The sequence below is a fragment of the Diplotaxodon limnothrissa genome, linkage group LG15 (assembly GCF_057381915.1).
Source record: "Diplotaxodon limnothrissa isolate DT_005_m linkage group LG15, D_limnothrissa_male_GT1.1, whole genome shotgun sequence".
NCBI classification, from domain to species: Eukaryota; Metazoa; Chordata; class Actinopteri; order Cichliformes; family Cichlidae; genus Diplotaxodon; species Diplotaxodon limnothrissa.
The window spans coordinates 22,567,705-22,581,114 of NC_140610.1; the positions used below are offsets into that span (position 1 = coordinate 22,567,705).

The 13,410-nt window shown below is 37.7% G+C and overlaps 1 protein-coding gene across 4 annotated transcripts in view; it reads left to right on the forward strand.

The window, feature by feature from the left end:
• Window positions 1–242: 242 nt before the first annotated feature.
• LOC146617515 (uncharacterized) overlaps window positions 243–13,410 on the forward strand; it is a 28,220-nt gene continuing 15,052 nt past the window's right edge. For 3 of the 4 annotated variants that reach the window (XM_085372168.1, XM_085372171.1, XM_085372170.1), the window contains exons 1-6: window positions 243–598; window positions 7,711–7,923; window positions 9,725–9,766; window positions 11,407–11,532; window positions 11,621–11,647; window positions 12,637–12,663. In XM_085372168.1, the coding sequence (XP_085228294.1) occupies window positions 580–598; window positions 7,711–7,923; window positions 9,725–9,766; window positions 11,407–11,532; window positions 11,621–11,647; window positions 12,637–12,663 (454 nt within the window). In that variant the 5' untranslated portion in view covers window positions 243–579. The remainder of the gene's footprint in view (window positions 599–7,710; window positions 7,924–9,724; window positions 9,767–11,406; window positions 11,533–11,620; window positions 11,648–12,636; window positions 12,664–13,410) is intronic. The other variant, XM_085372172.1, reaches the window with a different exon arrangement.

The window sequence follows — 13,410 nt, forward strand, 5'->3', positions numbered from 1 at the left end:
TACATATTGTTTTAACACATGTGAAAGCACTATCCATACTGTGACCATGTGACTCCAACGGCAACATAGGCTGGTGGGATAAAGTTACATTGAAGCTCTCGCTCCTAGTCTCTTTTCTCTCTTTCCCTTCCATCATCCGTCAGTCCCTGTGCTCGGTCTAATTCTGTCTGAGCCAGTGGAGGTGTGGGTGGGGGGACAAGCTGCTCTATCTACAATCCCAGCCCTAAGCAGGCAAAGGTCTCTGTCTGTCTCCCCAGCCTGATCCACTGGGACAGAAGTCAGCTTTCAAGACTTTCTAAACCAAGACTCATTAAAACTTTCTGATGCCTGGAAATATAGTGCAGGATTAAATCCTGAGAATGGACAAAGGGGTGTAGGGTTTCTGGTGGTGGCCTCTGGTTTAATTTTTTCATATTCCCATTTATCACAAACCTTTTGGATGACGTTGCTGGATTGGAATTAAACACTGGGATTAAATTGTGCAGACGATCCAAGGATTTACCACAAGTATTTGTTTTCATGGCAACAAAATCTCCATAAAGGATTTAAGTTTTGTAACAGAATATTTATTTTGAAACCATGACCGAAGCAGCTGAAGGTAAAGTATCACCTTGGTTACTCTTTGACTTTGACCATTTCAACAACTTCTTGCCTAAAATATGCCTCTTATCATTTTATATGAAATTCTGCGGAGCACTGTACGTCTGTTTTGCACACAGACCTTCTGATGTTGTGCTAAGTGGTGTGTAGGAGAATTTCATGATTAGAAGTATCTAAAAATATTCTGCTATCATGTATCTGCTATTTGTAATGCAGCTTCAGATCCCCATGACACCGACTGTGCAGTATAGGATCAGTCAGCATCAACACTGTTCCTGCTGTTGCATATCAGCTGATGTTGTGACACCATTTTACAAGTTTTTGCCTGGCATAAAGAAAATGAGACAAGAGGATCTTTGAACAGACATTTGGCATTTGTGCACCGTCAAGTTCATAAGATGCCCACCAGTTTTAATTACTTCAAAACCATTCCTTGTCACTGTAGCATGACAGCTGGGTCTAAATACTACAGTACCAATGAGCCTCAGCAACACTGTGATAGAAAAGAAGACAGTCATGGGCTCTAATCTGGTGCAGTTTGTTTGGGCAATTTAAAATGCTTCATTGTTTTAGTTGACAAAAGATGGTACCACAGCTACTCAATTCAACACAGACACAGAATTGAAAATGAAGTAAAACCATATTATTTAGCTCTAGTCCATCATTAGCAGCTAAATAGCAGCTATTAGCAGCAGTTCATTTCCCCACTGAAGATTTTAAGTAAATAAAGTCATTTGAGTCATCAAAGATAAATTGATGTTAAATGTTTCAACTTAATAGTAAATCAGGACAACAGTAAATGAAATGACTATCCAAATCCATACTTTGAAGTCCATTCAGTATTCTATGTTGACTGAACTCACATTGTGAAATTCTTGGGGAAAAAATAACACACTGTCCCAGTGAAAACTGTGGGCACAGTAAGCCAATCACTGCTACAGACATTTGTCTGTATGCAAGAAAGTGATTTGTATGAGTAAGTGGACTCCCAGTCTTGATAGGATGTTATCTTTGAGTTGACATGTGGATGTGTAAAATAAAAAAAATATGATTTTCTGACATATCCTATGTAAGGAAGCACATTTACAAATATAGCATCCGATGTTGCTGAGTGCTCTGGGATCGTGATGTTGTGGGAAAAAAACAAAAACAAAAAAAATGTCATTGTATGGTAGATGATTCCTCTGATTGTTCAGCAATTACAAAAGACCACCCACAGATAGGAAGACAAAAAACGTCAAATGTTAGACAAATAATATGCAATTTTTGGCAGGGCTAACCTTTGCAGCTCTATGAAAGGCCTTTTTCAAAGAGGAGATTTTGACAGACTACAGTAGGACAAACATACATATGTATGTTTGCTCTCAGCCTTTTTTTTTTGCTCTCAGCCTTAAACCACAAAGAAAAGCAGCTAATCAGCTAAAAGCTGCTGTGTGGGTGTACACACACATACTTATGCTAATGAGATGATTATTGTTATTGAAATGACAGCTGAAATGACAGTATAAAGAGCTGATTATCTTCACGTTAAGAATTATGTTGGAAAAAACAAAACTATAATTTTATGGTCCACTTATGCTTTTCTCAAATAGTCAGTCACATTTTATGATGTTAATTAGTGGATGTAGATGAACATGACAAGTGCCAATGAAAGCCTTTTACATATGCTAAAAGCTTCAGGAAACTTTAGTATTTATTTGTCAAACTAATACTTCCAATAATCATGAACGAACATTCATGCTTTAAAATTCAGTTTCTTAGTGTCCACACTTTTTTTTAATGTTCTCATTCCTAATTATAAGAATTTACATGTTGCCCCTGCGGGTTCCCTCTGTGTACTCTGGCTTTCTCTCACCGTCCAAAGACAGAGTACACAGAGGGAACCCACTTTAAGTTAATAGGTGATTCTTAACTGGCCATGTGAGCATGAATGGGTCTGTGTCGATGTGTTATCCAAGTGAAAGAGTGTCACGCTGTCAAGGGTGTACCTTGCCTCTTTAATGCCTAGATTATTCCTAATATCTAAGCTATTAGGGTGTAATTATTACCAATGATATTAGGAATAATAAGATTATTTCCTAATTTAAATGCTTCTGTCAAGACAGCCAGTTATCTTATAATTCTTTTTCTTTTTCAGAAGAAAATAAATTATGGAAAAAGGCTTAGTTACATTCCCCTTTGGAATCCTTTGGAATGGTGCTTCTTACAAGACTAAGAAGACCTGTATGTGTGAAAGACTGGAACAGCTAAGCATTTAGAAATGAAAAAAGAAAAGATTTGTATTGAAATATAACATACTCAGGTGCAACAATGCTTCTTTCAATTTCAGTCAGAAGAGTTTACAAAGAACTTGCTGTGGAGATGCTTCATAGTTGGGGAATTAATGTCATGGCTGTGAGGCAAAGCGGAGAAGTAGTCTCTCTGTCACTTTCAGTAAAATTAGAAACCACTGGGTGGAAAGAATTCCAGTTGTTTAGTATACTTGTATACTAGTATACTGTTATTTTCCACATAAATATTACAAATAATAGAGTCTGTAAACCAAGCAAACAACCTGTTTGCTTTCTCTGTTGTAATATTGAGAATTTGACACCTGAATGTTGTTGTAGGTTATGTTGGAATCAAATTTCTAACCTGATTTATAACACTTATCAGGCTCAACCATCCGGATGTTAAAAGGTCTCTGCTGTGTTTAGTTCAGTTCTGTGCACTCATTACTGAAATGTTATGACAACACTTCCCTGCATTCTGGCTCCACTAGCTCCTAATGACTGCTCTGAGCTCAGCTGTCATGGATACCCTGTGAGAGCAATGGCAGAAATGTCATCCACAGCATGGAGGCAGGTCAGCCATAAAAGGAGGAATCATACATGGATGGATGGTCACACCATTTAGAGTTGAGTTTTGAAAACAGTGGTCAAGGAAAATATCAAGTCCAAAGGGGAAGGACATATTCACATGCTATTAATGTTTTTATTTCCAGTACTAAATTCCAAAAATGGTCTTTATTGTCTTGCACGTGTTACAATGTCTGCATTGAGGGTTTTGTTAAAATAGGAGCTCACAGACTGGTAAAATGAATACATGAAACTGTTTAAAAAGATAGATAGAAAATAAAAGATAGACAAAATAGAAGTACAAGTACACAGGGATCTCTTGTCAAATTCATGATTAATTGTTTATAAGTTGGATTTGGACCACAGTGCTGAACTACACATCATCAGTGAACTGCAGTGCATGGTCAAATCTATCCATAAAAGCCTGGAAAAAAGAAGGAAGGCTCTCAAAGAATTACTATTGTCAATACACCTACAGTATAGCCAGTCAGAAGCCTGTGTATCAGTTGAAGACTTTGGGCAGCTACAACTGCAGATTTACACCAAAAATTCTAACTTTGTAAAGATTTCTGAAATTATCAAGGCCTAATGTAGGCCATATTCAGTTAGTTGTTTCCATTGCTACAGAGAAAAGTATAAAGCAGGTTAAAGTTCTGTAACAGAGTAATTTGTATTATTAGTCTGTGAACTTTGGAATATTGCTACAAGACACTACATCAACCTCTAAACTACATAATTTGTGATCAAATATATCTAGCACTATTAAGATATCTATCCCATTTCTGAGTGCCCAGTTTGATTGTAGTGTGGTCACTAATTGTCCATATACTTTCAACTAGGCGTGTGGATGGACTGACAAACCCAGGACAAATATTATTTGAAAACAAAGATGTAGACATTCATAGCACAGGCAGTATTGCTGAAGGTTCTGTATCAGTGGTTATTAATATTACAGGTGGCAGGGGTTTTCCTGGCTTTGAACAGGCACTTGTGTGTGTGTGTGTTCCTGTCTAGCTATCTTGTGAGAACCAACAGTCACTTGTGAGGACACACAACCTGGTCCTCACAAATTTGAAGGCATTTAAAGGCATTTTTAGGCTCAAAATGTGATTTTAGTGTCAGGGTTAAAATTAGGTTATGGTTAGGTATAGGGTAAGGGTTAGGGTTAGGCATTCATTTTTAGGGTTAGGGTAAGGGGCTAGGGAAAGCATTATGTCAATGAAGGTCCTCACTAAGATAGCTGAACGGGGTTGTGTGAGTGTGTGTGTGTGTGTGTGCGTGCGTGCGTGTAAGCTATTTTGCGATTTCTTGATAAAGAAAAATGTTGGTTAAACCATATAAATGGCCAATTATGGAATAGGTTAAAAATAGAACTCTATTATAATGTTGATGGCTGCTCTTTAGTGCTGACTGAAAACTTTGTGAGCAGAGAGAGAGTTGAAAAATCCTGGGTAGAGAAATGACTGCTATAAAATACGTCCATTGACATTTTAGAGAACATTTACTCGCAGTTTAAACTACAACAACTCAATGGTGTCATTACAGTCATCTCACAACAGGCTCCACAACTTGTTATTCATGTTTTGAAAAGACCAGTAAAAATCAAACACACACACACACACACACACACACCTCCCTCTAACCTAATTGCTCTATGTGTGTTTAGAGTCCTGCTAAGCTGTTTGAGTCAGCAGTAAGAGAGTATCCCACAGTAGCTGCCAACACTGAGCTGAAGAGAGTCAACAGGTGGTCTAAGCTTAATACACCCACAGACATATGAACAACTGGATGGTGACTGGTGTTATGAGACAAAGCAAACTCTTTATGCTGCACTGTTGTATGAAGCAGAGCCCAAGCAAAGCAATACATTAGAAAAAACATAAATGAAAACACACAAAAATCCAGATTAAGAAATCTACACTAACAATACTTGGTTAGTGAGTCTAAATAAACCATATGGGCATGGATGGTAACTGCTCACTTACAGGATAAACTAAAAGTATCCATCAATCATTCATCCACTTTCTTTCCACTTTCCACTTGAGGATGACATGGGAGCTGGAGCCTATCTCAGCTGTCATAGGATGAAAGACCAATCGGAATTTAAACATTAACACTAACTGTGGCTGAATAATGAAAAACTAAGGCTAGTTAGTTTATTTTATACAGTGCTCAAAACATTTAAATGAACACTCTCAGAGTATAGAACCAAGTCAGTCCAATTTCTTGGCATATTGAGGTGGTCAGTTGGTCAGTTTAAGCTGATTAGGTGTCAATAAAAATGCCTACAGGTGTGCATAAGTGGCAACAATGACACAACCCCAAAACAGGAATAATTTTTTACTAGTTTTGCTAAGGTCAGTGTCACCACTGGTCACATGAGCTGATACCTAGACCCTACAGAGGTTGCATAGCTCCTCCAGGATGACATGTCAATACATGCCATTGCCAGAAAGTTTGGTTTGTCTTCCAGCTCTGTCTCAAGTACATGGAGGAGATTCCAAGAGACAGACAGTTACTCTAGGAGAGCTAAACAGGGTCGTAGAAGGTCCTTAACCCAGCAGCAGGACTGGTATCTGCTCTTTTGTACAAAGAGAAATAGGATGAGCACTGCCAGAGCTACAAAATGACACCCAGCAGATCACTGGTGTGAAACAGACTTTATGAGGGTGGCCTGAAGGCCCAATGTCCTCTAGTGAGTTATCGTCGGGATATCAAGGGACAAACAGACCTTCACAGGCAACAGCACCCTGATTGCCATTAGGTATCACCAATGTTAGATTCAATGCTCATGCAATGGGTTCTCCTGATGCACAGTAACGCCCGGCCTAATGTGGCAAGACTGCAGAAAGTGCCTAGCATAGGCACTGGCCCCCATGCTTGCCTGACCTAAATCCAAGAGAACACCTGTGGGACATTATGTTTTAGTCCATCTGATGCCACCATGTTGCACTTCAGCCTGTCTAGGAGCTCAGTAATACCCTGGTTCAGATCTGAGAGATCCCCCAGGACAACATACATCATCTCATTAGGTGCATGCTCTGACATTGTCAGAAACATATAGAAGCATGTGTTAGGCATAAGTCTACTCAGTACTGATTTGTGTTGCTTCACCGAAATTTCGTCAAAATGGACTAGCCTGCCATATCAAAAACTCTTCACTAGCAGCTAGGGCGACCGTGGCTCAAGAGTTGGGAGTTCGCCTTGTAATCGGAAGGTTGCCGGGTTCGAGCCCTGGCTCGGACAGTCTCGGTCCTTGTGTCCTTAGGCAAGACACTTCACCTACTGGTGTTGGGCCGATGGCGCGATATGGCAGCCTCGCTTCTGTCAGTCTACCCCAGGGCAGCTGTGGCTACGACTGTAGCTTGCCTCCACCAGTGTGTGAATGGGTGAATGGGTGGATGACTGGGTGTGTAAAGCGCTTTGGGGTCCCTAGGCGGGACTAGTAAAAGCGCTATACAAATACAGGCCATTTATATCATTTTTTAAAATTTTGGTTTTTCAGGATGTTTTTTAAAGTCAGCATTCTGTAGTTTGACAATTTAGATCAAACAAGATGGCATTCTTTTATTTCTAACACATTACCCACTCCACATCAGTATCAACATCCAGGATGACTTTTGTCCCACTCATATCTGAATCGTACAGGACCGGAGCAAATCAAACCTTCCTAGGGGACAGCCAAGGTAAACCATGAACACTTTGCTCTATGCTGGCCAACACACAGAGGCAACCATTCAATCTCACATTCAGACCTTTGGCCAAATTAGAATTGCTTGTTATACTTGCAAACAAAAAGCTTGGGACTGTGGGAGGAAGCTGGAGAAACCAGGCTCCCAGCCATTACTCTCTTTGTGCTGAAGTTTCACGACCAAAACTTTAAGACATCTGCACCAAAAATGCCATTTCAGCCAGTCAGACTGTTTTGTGCATCATTGTTTCCTTTATATAGGCTTACATTGCTTTGATCTTTGAAGATGTACATGCTAAGAAAAATAAATTTCCCTCAAATAGTTTAAACCTGAAGTACAGTAACAAAGTATTTGTACTTTTTTTATTTCTCACCTCTGCTATAAGTGGCAAACCAGGCTGTAACTGCACCAACAGTAGCTCCTAGTGAAGAGTTTTTGTAATGTGTATTTAAATAAAGCAATGGGTTTTGTTTTCATAGCTTCTGATTTTACAAATTTTCTTAGAATATTAGGGATAAAAAAAATTAAAAAGGTGCTGTGCATATTTTACTAACCAAAGTTTCTGATATTTTGTTCATTAGCACGAACATCGACCACTACAACCATGGTCCTCGATCACAAGAACGGAGACGCTGGGGCACCACCTCTGCGGGTGTTGAAGAAATCTTTTACAGATGACTTTTACTCTACTTTCAGCTCCCCGCTGGCCTGGATCTTGGTTCTGGCTCTTATCATTACTTGGTCTTGTGTGTTCGTCATTATGTTTGATCTAATGGACTACAAGACCATTTCAGGTACAGTATCAGCAGCCTTTCAGTTTCCTGTGGAGTTGAAAATGATATTTTGAGGGTAAACTTGCTAATGCAGGAAGTCAATCAATGAACAACCAAATGGGACTGGTTTGACCAAAGCAGCTGCAATAACTGTATTCACTTTGGAGTGATAAAGAGGGAAATTTCTAAGCAGTATATGAGCAAATTAGAGAAATTATGTCTCATTACATAGGTTCACCTATAGTATGCTGTGCCAAATAACTAATAACAAATAATTAAGCATGACCCTGAGAACCAGTATACTGTGAAGAATTTACTTTTTAACTTTAATGCAAATATACCTCATTATTTTGTATTCCACAATTACCTCATTTTTTTCATACATTTATGTTTCATCTGTTATTATACATTATGTTTTGCTGCCAATATAGAGTTGAGTGTTGAAAGATGATGGCACACCCACACAACACAAGCTTGGTCTAGAAAAGTACTGGAGGTCATAAATTCTGGTGTCTGTTTGTGCAGGTAGGGCAGCGTTGTAGTTCTTCTCATTACAGGGAGCTCTCCAATCCAGGAGATGTAAGATGAGCCAAGAGCCAGACCAAGTCCCAAATAAGGGAAAAGCCAAGTCTAAACTACAGCTACTCCCTAACTTTTTAACCGATCGTGTTAATGTTCTGTTCATGTGTCTCATAATAAAAGTGTTTACTGTTTTGGTGTGATGCCCTTTGTCTGGTTGGCACGTGGTTTTAACCTCAACCTTCAACTGCTCTGTAAATTTTGAAAACTTATACTTTGAGTTTATTCGTCTTGCCTCATTAAAAAAAAAAAAGGGAACCCAACAGTACCTGGGTGCCTTATCTGCACTAGGTCAAAGTTTTTATTGCAATCTATATTTGCATTTATTGTTTATTGTTCAACTTTTTTGTTCAACAGGCCATAAGGTTTATCGTGAGATGAAGCTCATTTCATATTTACACAAACGATCTTTGGCATCTTAAACCAAAGATAAGGCTAGTTTAATAATAGCAACAACATGTACCTCAAGGTGTGTGAATATGTTGTTAATCTGGTTGGACGTGCCTTCAGTGTTTATCATTTGTAAAATCTCATGAACCTTCATACCGCTATGAGTGAATGAGCTTCCATGGGAAGGACAAAAGATTATGCTGATAAAGTCGTTTCACAGTTTTCCGATACTTCTGTTGTTTGAAGCATTTTTTTTAAACTCTGATTTTATTTGAATGCATTTACTTACCACACACTGTTAGATGTCTGCAATTATGAACAACTGGTATAAAGCTTGCTAGTTTAATTTCTTCATATGTTCATATGTAACAGTAACACCACCAAATAACAAGCATTGGGTCATTTTGTCATCACTATATTAAAAAGCAATGCTTGTAAATCTATTAATTTAAGCTGTGTTCTAACCCAACGCTCATACGCAAAAGAATCTGGGATAGTAGCAGCAGTAGTACCCAACCAATTTCCCCAATTCACAGTATTGTTAATCAATTATGTTTTTAACCCTCAATTCAACTTAAAATTGTGGCACTGACAATTTTACAGTGAAAAAAAAAATTATGTCTAGTTTTTTTAAATTAATTTTTATTTCTACTCCAATGCCTTTACTTTAATTTTAGTTAATTTGTTCCATTTTCAGTTTTTTGTTTTAGTTTAGTTTAAAATAACCTTAATGTCAACACAAATACTTCACCTTACACGACCCTTCCTTTCCTTTCACTTTCTTTGTTTTCCTTTGCTTCATCACTATACTTAAATTCTTTACTTATTGCCACTGTGTTTTTCATCCAACCAGGTCACCCACCCAGGAGGGTTTTTAAGGATTCAGGGCGTAGAGGCAAGGCACCATATCTGCTACCAAATCGTCAGAACAGACACTTCTTCTAAGGGCACTAATAAAAACAGCTACTAACTCCCTAACATTGACTGGTAATGTTGGCTGTCAATGTTAGAAAGTCCTTTACAGCCTTGTTGGACCTGTAGAGGGATGATAAATTAGGCTAAAGACTGCTTTTTGTCTATTACTGCATTCATGCTTGATTCTGTCTGTTTTCTAGGTGTTCAGTCATGTTAAGAGTAGTTTGTAGTCAGAAGAGGTTCTATAAGTGAAGTGGACTAATTCCTGCTCGGTTTCTTAGGTGGTATTTGTTTTGTTATTATTCAAAAAAATTAGAATATTTGTAAAAGTAACACATTTTCTGTTTCCAAAAATTATTTTGAATATTTGAAATTCAGGTATGCTTGATTTATTTACTGCAAGTATCAGTGTTCTCTGTCTACAGAGTAAGAAACTCAAGCTCTCCTGAAATCTTCGGATTTTAAACCAAACTGTGTTCCACTGCATTTCTGTTTTTCCCAGTGCGTATTTTAGCTTTACTTGGTATAAATTCTGTTTTATTTCAAGTTAAACAAAATCTGATAAGGCTCATCTAGGTAATTCCAAAATGAACAATGTTTTGGTGGTATTTCCACTTGGAATGCAGGTCCCTCTTTCATCAAATTGGCTTGCAAACAAGTCAGAAAATTCAAGTCTTTTGAGTTTAATTGAATTTAGTTTGAAGGAATTTATTGCACAAGTTCTAATGTGCAGATTCAATGTCAGATTCACATACAGATGTTCAAACAAAGATAAACAAAAATATTTAAATATGAACAAAAGAAAAATAACCTGTTAGCCTGACTTTTAAAACTATGAACACCAACTTGATGAAAGACAGTCAATATGATTTTTAAATGCTCTTTGCACAGCAATATGCTCTATATTTGCAGCCCTTTGTGATGGTTCAACTGGAATGTCGGTTACTGTTCTTTGTAATTGAAGATTGAAAAACTCCTGAAATGCAGATTTCTGCCTTTCAAGTTAAGCTCCTGTTGCCCCATCCCAGTTTGAACATCATGCTTTCTCATTTCCTCACTCTAGAGGAATGAGAAAGCATGATGTTCAACTCTGTATATTTTATATATTTTATTATTATTATTATTATTTTATTTTATTTTTTTACTATTTAATTTGTAAAAATGTGTATACACACACACACACACACACACACACACACACACACACACACACACACACACACACGTAGGAAAATATTTAGTATACACATCCAGAAATGCATACACTATTATATATTGTACATATATTTATTAGTTTCAGGTTGGCCATTCTTGTATTTTGCTCGTTTGTGTTGTTGTGTTTGCACATCTCTGTTGCTTGTGGGGCTCGCACACAAGAATTTCACTCGCATGTGCTGTGCCAGTGTGCCTGCACATGTGATGTGACAATAAAAAGTGATTTGATTTGATTTGATTTGATAGCTTTGTCTGTATTGAGGAAATGTGACAATAAGAGTTGAGGAACTCTTAATTGTTGGGCTTGGTACAAAAACAAGCAGGTGAACAACTCCAGTCAAACTTCACGAGTAACTAAAACATCTTTTTGTTTGTGTGCCTGTATTCATGTTCATGCTCCATCAGGAGGCCTCAGCAAGATCAGCTCAGACCCCATGAAGGCGGTAAACGATGCCGTGGATGAATCATCAAACATAATCACAGGAATAGTGAAATTTGCTGCCAACTTAATTGCTCCAGACGACGATGAAGGTTCATGACTTTATGAACATATTCAAATTCTGTGACTGCAATTTATCTGATGATATGCTAGTTTTCACTTTTCTCTCTTCTTTTCCAGGAACTCTATATGCAGTCAGAAAAAAAGGTTTGTACTAATTCTGCTTTTGAGTGCATATCCCATTTAAATCATCCAGCTGTAGAATTTGAACTGAAAAGCCTTGCTTGCTGCTTTTTGCACTTCTTTTTCACTGTGCTGCTTTACATGTGTTGTTCTCTGCATTATATATTCTCTGGGGGGTTTAAGTGGACTTCTACCAACATAAACCCCCTCCAGGAAAAGTAATTTCAGCTGTCATTACGTATGAAAAATCAAAACTCTGAAATGGCAGTTTCTGGGGGCATGCTACTGCTTTGACTAATGTGTTTCTTTACAATGAACAACACATGTACTGCAAGTTTTTTTTAATGTGTCTCTGAAAAAAAAAATTATTTTTTTTTCTAGAAGTTTTGATTTGTTGTATTAATAGAAGATACAACAGACGTCATTGCATAAGCTTCATATTTTACAGACATAGTTTACTGAAATATTTAAGTTTAAAGAAAGTTTGTTGGAAGGTATTCGTAGACATGCCTGAATAAAGATGCCAGCAGGGACAGAATCATGTTTGCTGAAATGGTGTTATATCCAAGTTGACTATATCTATGAACCATCTCAAAGATTCAAGTTGGTTGGATGATGTGGATGATGAAGTGGAGGTGAAAAGTAAGAAAACAGAAGGTATTCAATATTAATACATTTCTGAGAATGTTCTTATGAAACTTAATGAAATAATGATAAGTTCAGTTCTCACACCTAATAACAGACTAATGATGGAAACAAAAGAAAATCATAATAGTCAACTAAAAGCAGAATCTTACTTCTCTCCTTTTTTTAGTTGCACTGATTCAAGCAGCTCTTCTGATTGTAGGATTGTTTGCATCTAACTTGCAACCAACTGATGCTAATTGCCACAACTGAGCTCCTTAATTTCCACTAAATGTGTCTGTGAATTGGTATACTAATTGTACTAAGAGTGAAACATTTGGTTTTTAAATTCTTTAATTACATATATCATTTTTTTTTCTGTGCTGCAGGAGAATTTCTACCATCACGAACTAAAGGTCTGTAACTCTCATTTTTACTTTGTTGCCAATTTTACTGCTAAATACTTCATTTAGATTAATGGAATACTTATCACGCCCATCACCGATATTGGGTTCTCCTTAATCCCCGTTTTCAGTGTAATTTTACTCCATGCCTTTACCTTTTTTTAAAAAAAAAGAACTGTGCCAAACCATGCATATGAGGCAGTGAACCATCTATCTGCACTACATTTACGGTTACGGACGTTTTCTTACAGACTTATTCTTCTCTTTCAGCAACAACTGCAGCCTTAGCTTACTTAAACTCTATGACTGAGTAAGGTCACTGCCTGTTAGGAATTCACTTTTCTGTTGCTGAAATAAATTCTCTCACACGTGGATTAAGTTACTAACCACAACAAACTGGCTAAATTAGTCTGATTCATTCATGTAGCAGCAGTTTGGCCGGTGTTACCTTGTTAAGTGAGGCAGTGGAGATGGGTACACAGCTGGGGGCTTACTGATTTGTAGCCTGCCTTTAGTGCTGCTCTTCCAGCTTTTTTTGGCCTTTGAGCATTTGAGCTAACACAATGTAGCCACTTCGTTGAGGTGCGCTCATGGGTGCACTAATTTACCCTACCCTGTGCCTTGACTTACAGGCTGGCCTGATTGAGTCACTGACGTTTATGCTTAACTAAATCCAGACTGAAAACTAAAACTAAGTGTGAAAATATATTTAAATAAACTGAATTTTTTAAAATGCCTTCGAAAAAAAAACCCCACAAG